This window comes from Cervus elaphus, chromosome 23 (assembly GCF_910594005.1).
Source record: "Cervus elaphus chromosome 23, mCerEla1.1, whole genome shotgun sequence".
Lineage (NCBI taxonomy): Eukaryota > Metazoa > Chordata > Mammalia > Artiodactyla > Cervidae > Cervus > Cervus elaphus.
The window spans coordinates 6,498,152-6,510,741 of record NC_057837.1 but is presented as its reverse complement, the minus strand read 5'-3'; the positions used below and the strand labels follow the sequence as shown (position 1 = coordinate 6,510,741).

General features: G+C 42.5%; 1 protein-coding gene across 1 annotated transcript in view; it reads right to left on the bottom strand.

Moving 5' to 3' along the window:
• Positions 1-4,930, bottom strand: part of SPTLC3 (serine palmitoyltransferase long chain base subunit 3) — a 157,243-nt gene extending 152,313 nt beyond the window's left edge. The window contains exon 1 of the mRNA XM_043883774.1: positions 4,492-4,930. Within this exon, the coding sequence (XP_043739709.1) occupies positions 4,492-4,605 (114 nt within the window). The 5' untranslated portion in view covers positions 4,606-4,930. The remainder of the gene's footprint in view (positions 1-4,491) is intronic.
• Positions 4,931-12,590: the final 7,660 nt, after the last annotated feature.

Here is a 12,590-nt window from a genome sequence, read left to right as displayed (position 1 = left end):
ACTTGTGAAAACCCAGTTATATCATAGCTAGAGAATAATAATGGTCACCAAGATATATGAGTGCACTGTCTAACAAAAGGTTTGTATGTCACTTCCTACGAAGTTTGAGAGAGGAAGACTGAGCAGTAAAATGGTGTCAGTTCTGTGACTTCTTGACATCTAATATTTGACATCAGGGTCGGTCTGGGAAGCCCAGTATACATGGGTGAGTCAGGGTTGTTCCTCAAACTTGCACACTCCAGGAACATGTGTTAATATAACAACTCAAGAAAATTAAGAAGATACATCTATTGCTTTTTAAAATATAAAATAAGTCTACATTAAGAAGATCCAAGTTCCCTGAATCACTCTATTTATGATTTCTTATTTTTCTCATCCTGTAGCTCAGAAGAACTTCCCTGGCGGCTCAGCAGTAAAGAATCTGCCTTCAATGCTAGAGATGTGGGACATGCAGGTTCGATCCCTGGGTCTGGAAGATCCCCTGGAGAAGGAAATGGCAACCCACTCTAGTATTCTTGCTGGGAAAATCCCATGGATGCAGGAGTCTGGTGGGCTAGTCCATGGGGTCACAAAGAATCAGATAGAACTTAATGACTAAACAACAATAGTTCAGAGATTATAGATTTGTGGCTGGTAGCAAAGTCTCCTTGAAATCTACACTATTGGCCTTTTGAAGGATTAAATGACAATACTTAAAAATTAGGATATTCTCTTCCCCTCCTCCCCCACCTGGATTTCCAGCTTCTTTTGAAAATCATAAAATCTGTCAATACAACACTGTCCTGAATAGTTGTTGTTGTTACCTGAGCCGCTTTGCTCTACTCAGGTAAACACATGCTTTGTTACCGTTGTCTAGTTGCTAAGCAGTGTCTGACTCTTTGCAACCCCATGGATTGTAACCTACCAGACTCCTCTGCCCATGGGATTTTTCCAAGCAAGAATATTGGAGTGGGTTGCTCTTTCCTTCTCCAGGGGATCTTGCTTATCCAAATATTGATCGTGCATCTCCTGCGTCTCCTGCTTGGCAGGCAGACTCTTTACCACTGAGCCACCTGGGAAGCCCTAATCCATGCTGACCGCTTTCTGTTGTCCACACCAGGCCTTGCCAGCCTACTGGGTTTTTGTCGTCTCAACCTCTGCTGTAATCAAATGATCTTCAATGTGGAAAGCGTTTGAGTGAAACATTATTTAGAAAGAATTGTGATGGATGAAGTAGATTATGGAGAACAGTTTTGAATATTTCTCTGAGCTGTGCTCATAGTGTTTGTTTGTTTCCAAGTGTTTAATTTGTGAATTAATGGCCCAATGACTTTCTATCAATAATATGGTGGCAAAAACTTCTCATATGAATTTATGGGTTGGCATACTTTAGAATTTCAGTAAAACAACATTAGTTCAGGCCAACTAAGAGATAACAATACTGAGTAGGAAGATTAAAACAAGTGTATTTCAAAATAAATGTAGTGGATTCCTTGAGAATAATTAGGTTAACATCAATCTACTTCTACTTGTGTTAAAGAGAATCACTTTCTAGGAAACTTTAACCAATAGATAAAATTAATTTATAATTGGAAGATATTAAATATACTTTAAAATATATATTCTTTCAATTAACAAAACAGCTAAACCAGAACACACACATCCTTCTTTGCCTGCTATTTCTTCATAGATAAGGGAGCAAGTTACAGACCTCCTCAGGTTGAATAATTACACTTTGGCATTTAAATGATTGTGCTTTTGCATTGGTGACATGTGAGTTCACTGTGTTTGGTTTTACCAGCCAGAGTAAGAGTGAGTATTTTGCATAAGACACTCACCTTATGCAAAATACAAAATAAAACAAGATAAAAATACAAAGATTAGGAAAAGGAATCTTTGCTAAAGATTGATGGCCAAAACTGTTTCCTCAAATTGAAGGCACTGAAAATGGTTGTAATAAGATTGTAGAATGATTTTTCTAGGCATTTTAAAGAAATAGAATACCCATGTGCTTACGTGTTTATTGTTGTTTAATAAATCACCACCATTCTTAAAACAACGACCACTTGTTTGCTCAAGAATCTGTAATCTGAGCAGGGCCAGTGGGGACATGGAGAAGGAAATGGCAACTCACTCCAGTATTCTTGCCTGGAGAATCCCATGGACAGAGGAGCCTGGGTGGGCAGCGGTGGGCGGGAGGAGGCAGCTACAGCCCACGGGGTTACAAAGTCGGACACTACTGAAGCAACTTGGGAGCAATAGGGACAAGTCATCTCTACTCCATGAAGTACAATGGGAACAGACAGACTCCAGGGCTGGGGCACCCACGTCTAAGCCAGCTGACTCACGCAGGCGACCAGCTGGCACTGCGTCTTGCCTGGGTTACTTGGTTTTTCTCTGCTTGGGTTTCTCCTGAGCTGCTTTGGCTTCCTTCAAACATGGTGGCTGGGTTCCAAGACTGAGCTTGTTCTATGAGGACTGGGTTCAAGGTGCAAGCCTTTTGGTCAAGACTCAGTTTGCTTAAGGTGTCCTCAAAGCAAAATGGACTAAAACCAGTGACTGAGGATCATGATAGTAAAGGCGACCACACCTACAACCACAGAGGGGAAAACAGACCCTTGTCTGCCCTACTGCCCTAAGAACTCAGAAGGGTTTCTTCTTTCTGGAACATACTTTTTAAGCCATAATTGAAGCTCTCAGGGGAAGCCAATTTCAACTTAGTAACACCTAAATATATCTGAGCAAATAGGTTCTGGATGTTCCTTCCTTTAGAAAGAGCTGTTGGAAAAGGCAGTGGCTGCCCTAATATTTCCTGCTGTTCTTAGGGAAGTGTCAGTAAATTCAAAATTCTTTACAGTCTTGTAGGAGCACTTAGTAACAAATCTGGATTCTTGCTTTTCTTTTTACTTAGGAGTGGTCATCACCACCTAGCTAAGTCTCCAGCCTCAGACACTAGAGGGTGGTTACAGAAACCAAGATAAAGTAGAGACAGAGAGAGGGAATCCCCTGAAGGCATTTCTGCCCACATGAGAGCCCTCAGGGTCGGGATGGTTCAGAAGGTGAATAGGTCAGGGGTCAGTGTTACAGTCATTTTAGGAGCAAAGAGAGTCTTGAGTGGTAGTGGTCTGAATTGATTCAGTGATGAAAAGTTGGTGGGAATTAGTATGATCCCTCTCATTCAAATAATGAGACTTGAATACTTTTTCTTCACGTTATATTGGGAGGGCCAATAAGGTCATTCAGGTTTGTCAGGAAGATAGCATGGAAAAACCAGAATGAACTTTTTGACCGACCCAGTAGTCAGCTGGAAGAGGACAGGCCTGAGGGTTTTAGTAGGCACTTCAAGGCTAGGGTAAAGGCCTTTTGTCGAGAAAGGAACACATTCTGGAGACTACAGCCTATTCACAAACGACCCAGACTCCAGAGTGGTTCCCCTCTCCACCTCTTTCGTCCCACTGGACACATGAATTTAATCCACTGAATTGTGGGCTGGCCTCCAACCAGCCCCACCTGTCCTGTGATCTTAGAACCATCAGACTTCCCCCCCTTCCCCCCAGTTCTCCCGAGTGGGTTCCTTGCCACTCAGCTTCTCGGGAAAGCTGTTGGTTTGCCTATGCTAATCTGCTCCCAAGCAGGTGAGGTCACCCTGCTGCTCCCGCGGCTCAGAGCAGAGGGCCTGGGCATCCAATGAGAAGCTGGGGACTGCCTGCTTGTTTTCACAAGTAGCTTGCAGACCCGGCTTGGCTCCCTCTTTGAATAAGCTGACAACATTTTTTGGGTTCCTCCTCCTCCTCCTCCTCAGCACATTCCCCTCAAACATTCTGCCACAGCAGGAGTGAAAAAAATTTTTTTAAAGCCTCACTTGGGAAAACAATTCAAAGTCTGTTTGGTTCCTGTGTGCAGCATGTAACAATAAGCCACACTTTCTGAAGCGTCTTATAAAAAGGAATGCTTGTGATGTCAAATTTCAAAGAAAGACTTTGGCCCCAAATCAAGCTGTGAGTTCTGACAAGGCCCCATGGAACCCCGAAAAGAAGTCGCCTTTCAAACAGACAGGCATTCCTCCTCTACCAGGGGAAAATGCCACCCACTCCACATAATCTCGGCAGTGTTTACTTTCACTTCCTTTTTTATTTCTTATGAAGCATGGTGAAGGCAGTCTGTTGTGATTTTCTGATGCACCGAAATTCAGCGCAAGAATTTTAGCCTTTGCAACTGTGCTCCCCGAAACGCTTGAGAGAAAACAACAGTCTAGTAGGGATGTTTGTACATTAGGGGTTGAAAGCTCTTGGATCTACGTGTCTCCTCTCCTGTATAGAGAAGAAAGTCCCTCCTTAACCCACATCTAAACTTTTTAGTAGCCAAGCATTTGAAATGAGCCAAAGCGAAGAGTCCAAACGTGGAAAACACTTCCTGCCAAGGACTTTCAACGAGGACAGCTTCAAAGAGCTTTACAGCAAAATACTGAAGTGTTCCGGTCATTCAGATGAAGGGGGAGGGATCGCCTCTTACCTGGGCTTCTTTCACCACCCCGTTCTTCCAGCAGTTTCCCCCGTGACGGTCGGCGGCGGCACTCTGATTGTGAAGCGTCCCATTGCAAACAGCACCACCTCCAGGATCAGCCATTTGTGGGAAATCGATGGAAGCCCCAGACTCCCTTCCAGAGGCCCTGGGAAACCTAGAGTTTTGAAGTTGGTGAGGGGATAGGATAAAGCACTTCAGACTGAGCGCTTGGAGGAAACCTACCAATCAGGTTTTTCCAGAAGAAGAGCAACAGCCTATCTTTGGGGCAGATCTTTGGAACTAAAAGCAAAGGATTACCTTTACATTCCTCAAATCAGAAAGTGGCCTCCATGGCAACAAAACTGCTCCTGAAACTACAAAGGAGATTGCTAGCTCCTAGCCTGGACTGAGGCAACCGGCCGGCTGCAAAAGCCAGTGGCAAATGGTGAGGAGGCCGGCCGGGAGGTGGAGAATCTTTTAAAGACACACACACACACACCACGGTACACTCCCCAGGTGTCTCCTACCAAAGATGGTCAGTGCTGAATTGACACTTACCCCCTCCTCACCCTGCTCCTGCATCTAATTACATTTCTGGTTGTAAACCAAGGTCAAAGTCAACACTTTTTTTTGCTGTAAAAGAATGTTCAGAAGTGGTTGGCAGGGGCTAGAGGGAGGAGAGATGGGAAGTTACTGTTTAATGTCAGAGAAGATGGAAAAAGTTGGGGCATGAATGGTAGTGATGATTGCTATGTGAATGTGCCCTATGCCACTGAACTATACACTTAAAAGTGGTTAAAATGGTGTAAATCTATGGCTGATTCATATCAATGTATGACAAAACCCACTGAAATGTTGTGAAGTAATTAGCCTCCAACTAATAAAAAAATTAAAAAAAAAAAAAAAGTGGTTAAAATGGTAAGTTTGATATCATATATACTTTACCATAATACCAAAATGGCAAATGAAAACCGTTCAGAACCTATGTTGTGTTAAAACCAGTGACATCAAGGAGAAGCATCAACTGATCCAGAAACATGTGTGTCCAGTCTCTGGGTCAGGAAGATCCCCTGGAGCAAGGCGTGGCAACCCACCCCAGTATTCTAGCCTGGAGAATTCCATGGGCTGAGGAGCCTGGAGGGCTACAGTCCATAGGGTCACAAAGAGTCGGACACGCCTGAGTGACTGAACATGCATAACTGCATTAACTTTATTATGTGACCTTGGGAAAGCAGTCTTCTCTCTTTTTGCCTTTATTTCTCCAACTATAAAATTAGATGAAGCCTTTTTTGTGGGCTAACCTCTGATGGGGGAGTTTGTTATGAACACAAGTGTTGGAGGCAGCATCCTAGCCCTGATAGCTCTGGTTTACTCATCAGTTCTTATTCTCTCAATGCACCAGTCACCAGAGAGATCTAAAGCCCTTGTGATGAGACAGATTGGTGGCCAGCATTAATTCTTTATAGCCTGTCTGAGTCCTTCCAAGCAGGCCCTTGTGGTTCTCTTGGACGGAGACTTCTTTAACATCACACCTTAGAAAACAAACGCATATCTTGGGTCAATGAACGCAAACAAGCAAATGCAACAAAAAGACAGAAGTAGCCCTGTTGTCAGAGCCTCATGTCCTGGTTCTCAGTTCTTTTGGGCAGGGTTGGTTTCCCCTCCAGGAAGATGTGGCAGAGAGAGGAAGTGATCAGAATGCTTCTCTCAACCATGCTTTTGCCTGTGAGGTATCCTTTCCCATAGAGACCTGGGCCAAAAGATGGAACTAATACCAGTGCATGTGAGATATATCGCCAGTGGGAATTTGCTGTATGCCTCACGGAACTCAAACCAGAGCTCTTACGACCTAGGGAGGTGGGATGGGGTGGGACATGCGAGGGAAGTTCAAGAGGGAGGGGGCATGTGTATACTTATGGCTGATGCATGTTGATGTATGGGAGAAACCGACACATTATTGTAAAGTAATTAATCCTCCAATTATAAATATATAAATTTTTAAAAGTAATAAGTGTGCCCTCCCTTTCATGTCTCAGGATTAGAATTTTTATTGTATTTCTCCCAGCCTTTCTCTTCAAGGGAGAATGGCTCTCTTCTGTGGTTGTTCCACTAGGATTTGGGAGCTAAATCTGTGTTGGCTTATTTCCTTCTAGATTTATATAAAAGAAAGAAGAAAAAGTAAGAAGGAGTGCAGATAACTGCTGGTCTGACTACCTCACCTTAGAAAAACACATTAAATACATGGTGTTATTTTAACTGAGCTCTATTGACCCTACAAAGTTATTTTTGAGTAAGAATTTTGATGTAAAACTTCTGAACCTTAGATGCTTCCACCCTTTCAGCTCTTTTCCTTCTTCCTCCTCTCCATCCCTGTTCTTTTTGAATTTCCTGTTTTTTCCTTCCCCCATCCTTCTTTCTCCCCCTTTTCTTCATATTTTTCTTTCTTTCTTTCTTTTTTGACAAGGGGGCAAAAATCACATGTGAAGAAAACATGTCAAGGGGAAGGCAGGAGGGACAAGTTAGGAATTTGGACTTGACATATACACACTTCTGAGAAGGAACTGGCAACTCATTCAAGCATTCTTGCCTGGAGAACCCCATGGACTGAAGAGTCTGGCAGACCATGAGGTCACAAAGTCAGACATGACTGAGCGACTATAAGATGATCATGATGATGATATATAAAACAGATAAATAACAAGGATCTGCGGCATAGCACAGGGAACTCTATTCAATATCTTGTAATAACCTATAATAGAAGAGAAAGTAAAGAAAAGAATATGTATATTTTTATTCATACATACGTACAACAGAATCACTTTGCTCTACACCTTAAACTAAGACAACATTGTAAATAAACTATATTTTTAGTTCAGTTCAGTTCAGTTCAGTCACTCAGTCATGTATGACTCTTCGCGACCCCATGGACTGCATCACGGCAGGCTTCCCTGTCCATCACCAACTCCCAGAGCTTACTCAAACTCACGTCCAATGAGCCAGTGATGCCATCCAACCATCTTATCCTCTGTCATCCCCTTCTCCTCCTGCCCTCAATCTTTCCCAGCATCAGGGTCTTTTCCAATGAGTCAGTTCTTCTCATCAGGTGGCCAAAGTATTGGAGCTTCATCTTCAGCATCAGTCTTTCCAATGAATATTCAGGACTGATTTCCTTTAGGATTGACTGGTTTGATCTCCTTGCAGCTCAAGGAACTCTCAAGAGTCTTCTCCAACACCACAGTTCAAAAGCATCAATTCTTCAGTGCTCAGCTTTCTTCATAGTCCAACTCTCACATCCATACATGACTATTGGAAAAACCATGGCTTTGACTAGATGGACCTTTGTTGGCAAAGTAATGTCTCTGCTTTTTAATATGCTGTGTAGTTTGGTCATAACTTTTCTTGCAAGGAGCAAGCATCTTTTAATTTCATGACTGCACTCACCATCTGCAGTGATTTTGGAGCCAAAGAAAATAAAGTCTCTTATTGTTTCCATTGTTTCCCCCAACTATTTGCCATGAAGTGATGGGACTGGATGTCATGATCTTCATTTTTTGAATGCTGAATTTTAAGCCAGCTTTTTCACTCTCTTCTTTCACTTTAATCAAGAGGCTCTTTACTTCTTCTTCACTTTCTGCCATGAGGGTATGGCATATCTGAGGTAATTGATATTTCTCCCAGCAATCTTGATTCCAGCTGGAGCTTCTTTCAGCCTAGCATTTCCCATGATGGAGTCTGCATGTAAGTTTAATAAGCAGTGTGCCAATATACAGCCTTGAGGTACTCCTTTCCCAATATGGAACCAGTCTGTTGTTCCATGTCCAGTTCTAACTGTTGCTTCCTGACCTGCATACAGGTTTCTCAAGAGACAGGTCAGGTGGTCTGGTATTCTCACCTCTATAAGAATTTCCCACAGTTTGTTGTGATCCACACAGTCAAAGACTTTGGCGTAGTCAATAAAGCAGAAGTAGATTTTTCCTGGTATTCTTTTGCTTTATTGATGATCCAACAGATGTTGGCAATTTGATCTCTGGTTCCTCTGCCTTTTCTAAATCCTGCTTGAACATCTGGAAGTTCATGGTTCATGTACTGTTGAAGCCTGGCTTGGAGAATTTTGAGCATTACTCGGCTAGTGTTTGAGATGAGTACATTTGTGCAGTAGTTTGAACATTCTTTGGCATTGCCTTTATTTGGGATTGTAATGAAAACTGACCTTTTCAAGTCCTGTGGCCACTATGGAACTTTCCAAATGTTCTGACATATTGAGTGCAACACTTTCACAGCATCATCTTTTAGGATTTGAAATAGCTCTATTGGAATTCCATCACCTCCACTAGCTTTGTTTGTAGTAATGCTTCCTAAGGCCCACTTGATTTGGCATCCTAGATGTCTGGCTCTAGGTGAGTGATCACACTATCATGGTTTCTGCATCATGACGATCTTTTTTGTATAGTTCTTCTGTGTATTCTTGCCACCTCTTCTTAATATCTTCTGCTTCTGTGAAGTCCATACTGTTTCTGTAATTTATTGTGCCCTCCTTTGCATGAAATAGTGCCTTGGTATCTCTAATTTTCTTGAAGTGATCCCTGCTGCTGCTGCTGCTAAATCACTTCAGTCGTGTCCGACTCTGTATGACCCCATAGAAGGCAGTCCGCCAGGCTCCCTCATCCCTGGAATTCTCCAGGCAAGAACACTGGAGTGGGTTGCCATTTTGTTCTCCAGTGCATGAAGGTGAAAAGTGAAAGTGAAGTCGCTCAGTCGGGTCCGACTCTTCGAGACCCCATGGACCATGGCCTACCATGCTCTTCCATCCATGGGATTTTCCAGGCAAGAGTACTGGAGTGGGGTGCCATTGCCTTTTGCTGAAGTGATCCCTAGTCTTTCCCATTCCATTGTTTTCCTCTATTTCTTTGCATTGATCACTGAGAAAGGCTTTCTTATCTCTCCTTCCTATCATTTGGAACTCTGCATTCAAATGAGTATATCTCTCTTTTTCTTCTTTGCCTTTAGCTTCTCTTCTTTTCTCAGCTATTTGTAAGGTCTTCTTAGACAACTGTTTTGCCTTTTTGTATTTCTTTTTCTTGGGGATGGTCTTGATCCCTGCCTCCTGGACAATATCATGAACCTCCGTCCATATTTCTTCAGGTACTCTGGTCTATTAGATCTAATCCCTTAAATCTGTTTGTCACTTCCACTGTATAATTGTAAGGGATTTGATTTAGGTCATACCTGAATGGTCTATTGGTTAGTTTATTCAATTGAAGTCTGAATTTGGCAATAAGAAGTTCATGATCTGAGCCACAGTCAGCTCCTGGTCTTGTTTTTGCTGACTGTATAGAGCTTGCCCATCTTTGGCTGCAAACAATATAATCAATCTCATTTTGGTATTGACCATCTGGTGATGTCCATGTGTAGAGTCATCTCTTGTGTTCTTGGAAGACAGTGCTTGCTATGTCCAGTCCATTCTATTGGCAAAACTCTGTTAGCCTTTGACCTGCTTCATTTTGTACTCCAAGGCCAAACTTGCCTGTTACTCCAGGTATCTCTTGACCTCCTACTTTTGCTTTCCAGTCCCCTATGGTGAAAAGGACATCTTTTTTTGGTATTAGTTCTAGAAGGTCTTATAGGTCATCATAGAACCATTCAACTTCAGCTTCTTCAGCATTATTGGTTGGAGCATAGACTTGGATTACTGTGATAATGAATGGCTTGCCTTAGAAATGAACCGAGATCATTTTGTAGTTTTTCAGATTGCATCCAAGTACTGCATTTCAGACTCTTTTGTGACTATGAGGGCTATTCCATTTCTTCTAAGTGATTCTTGCCCACAATAGTAGATATAATGGTCATCTGAGTTAAATTCACCCATTTTAGTTTGCTGATCCCTAAAATATTGATGTTCAGTCTTGCCATCTCTTGTTTGACCACTTCTAATTTACCCTGATTCATGCACCTAACATTCCAGGTTCCTATGCAAGATTTTTCTTTACAGCATCAGACTTTACTTCTATCACCAGTCACATCCACAACTGGGTGTTGTTTTCACTTTGGCTCTATCTCTTCATTCTTTCTGGATTCATTTTTTCATTCTTCTCCAGCAGCATACTAGGCACCTACCAACCTAGGGAGTTCATCTTTCAGGGTCATATATTTTTGCCTTTTCATACTGTTTATGGGGTTCTCAAAACAAGAATACTGAAGTGGTTTGCCATTCCCTTCTCCAGGGGACCACATTTTGTCAGAACTCTCCAGCATGACCTGTTCATCTTGGATAGCCCTACAAGGCATGGCTCATGGTTTCACTGAGTTAGACAAGGTTGTGGTCCATGTGATCCATTTGATTATTCACACAGCCTGTGGCATAAACCCTCTTGGAGGAGGTCACCAATAAACCCACCATAAAGCTGCCGGGCAGACGACCCACAAACTGCAGAACAATTATACCAAAGAAATTCTCACACTGCTAAGAAAGTTCTAGGACCCACAACAGATTTTCCAACCTGGGGATCTGGCAAAGGGATTGATAACCCCCAAGGAATCTGATTTTGGAGGCCAATAGGATTTGATTACAGAACTTACACAAGACTGGGGAAACAGACTCTTGGAGGGCACAAACAAAACCTTGTGGGCACCAGGACCCAGGAGAAAGGAGCAGTGACCCCACAAGAGACTGAGCCAGACTTGCCTGTGAGTGTCCAGGAGTCTCCAGTGGAGGCGTGGGTTGCGGCGGCCTGCTGCAGGGTTGGGGGCGCTGAGTGCTACAGTGTGTGGAAGGAGGTCCCCATTATCTTCATTACCTCCACCATAGTTTGGCCTCAGGTCAAACAACAGGGCGGGCACACAGCCCCACCCATCAACAGAAAATTGGATTAAAGATTTACTGAACATGGCCCCATCCATCAGAACAAGACCCAGTTTCCCCTGCAGTCAGTCTCTTACAACAGAAAGCTTCCATAAGCCTCTTATCCTTATCTCTCAGAGGGCAGACAGAATGAAAGCTATATTTGATGCAAATTAAAAACAAAAGAAAACATTTCAAACCACAGTTGAAATCTGCTTCTCTTTTTTTCTTTCTAATCTCAACTGCCAACTTTAGGTAATCACACAATGACCTTCAGGCAGTATGTACTACATGTTCTCACTTTCAAAACTGGTCTACTTGCCATACCAGAATAGGTGAAATTCTGTTCAAACATCAGGTACCTTGGGTATGTATAACCAGTGTGGCTATTGTTTCATATCATCTCCATTTAAAATAAATGTGGAGGCCTGTCTGAGTGAGTGGTGGTTTTGAGTTTAAAGATATCTACTGCTATTGGTCTGAATGTTTGTATGCTCCCTAAATCCACATGTTGAAATCCAGATTCCCAGAGGTGAAACTATTAGGTAGTGAGGCTGTTGGGAAATGATTAGGTCAGAAGGGTGGAACCCTTGTGGTGGGATTAGTGCCCTTGTAAGAAGCCTAGGCATCTCCCTTGGTCCTTCAGCCCTGAGGGGTTACATCAGAAAGGTGGCTGTCTAGAAAGATGGCAAACTCTCACCAGACACTAAGTGTTCTTTTGCCTTGATCTTGGACTTCTCAGCCTCCAGAACTGAGAGAAATAAATTTCTGTTGTTTAGTGGGGCACTTAATTTATGGTATTTTGTTAAAGCAACCAAAATGGGTTAAAGAGTCAATCACTAAAACACAAACTAAATATTGAGTATGAATAACTAGGTGTGCTTTAGATCAACCAGTAAACTCAACAAATGTTTGAATAACTACTGTGTCTTGGGCCATTTGCTAAACCTTTTCACACAACAATGAACAAGACAGTAGTAATTTCTGCCCTCACAGGGAAGCAGTTAGCAGCACCTTGCATATCTTCTATTCAAGAGACCTCTTAATTGAAGACTAAAATAAACCTGCCCATTAGTGTATTAAAGGCAAAGATCTAATTACTTAATTGATGGCCTTGTGGTATTTCCTAAAGGGACTTTTTTTTGGTCCATTTGCAAGCTTCTAGGGGCAGGCAAGAAAGGGGTGTTCAGAAGCTTGGTAGTGTGTTCTGAAAAAGTTCTGGGACCTATTGAGAAATGGAAAGTTGGTGAAAAATGGAGGAAACAAACAA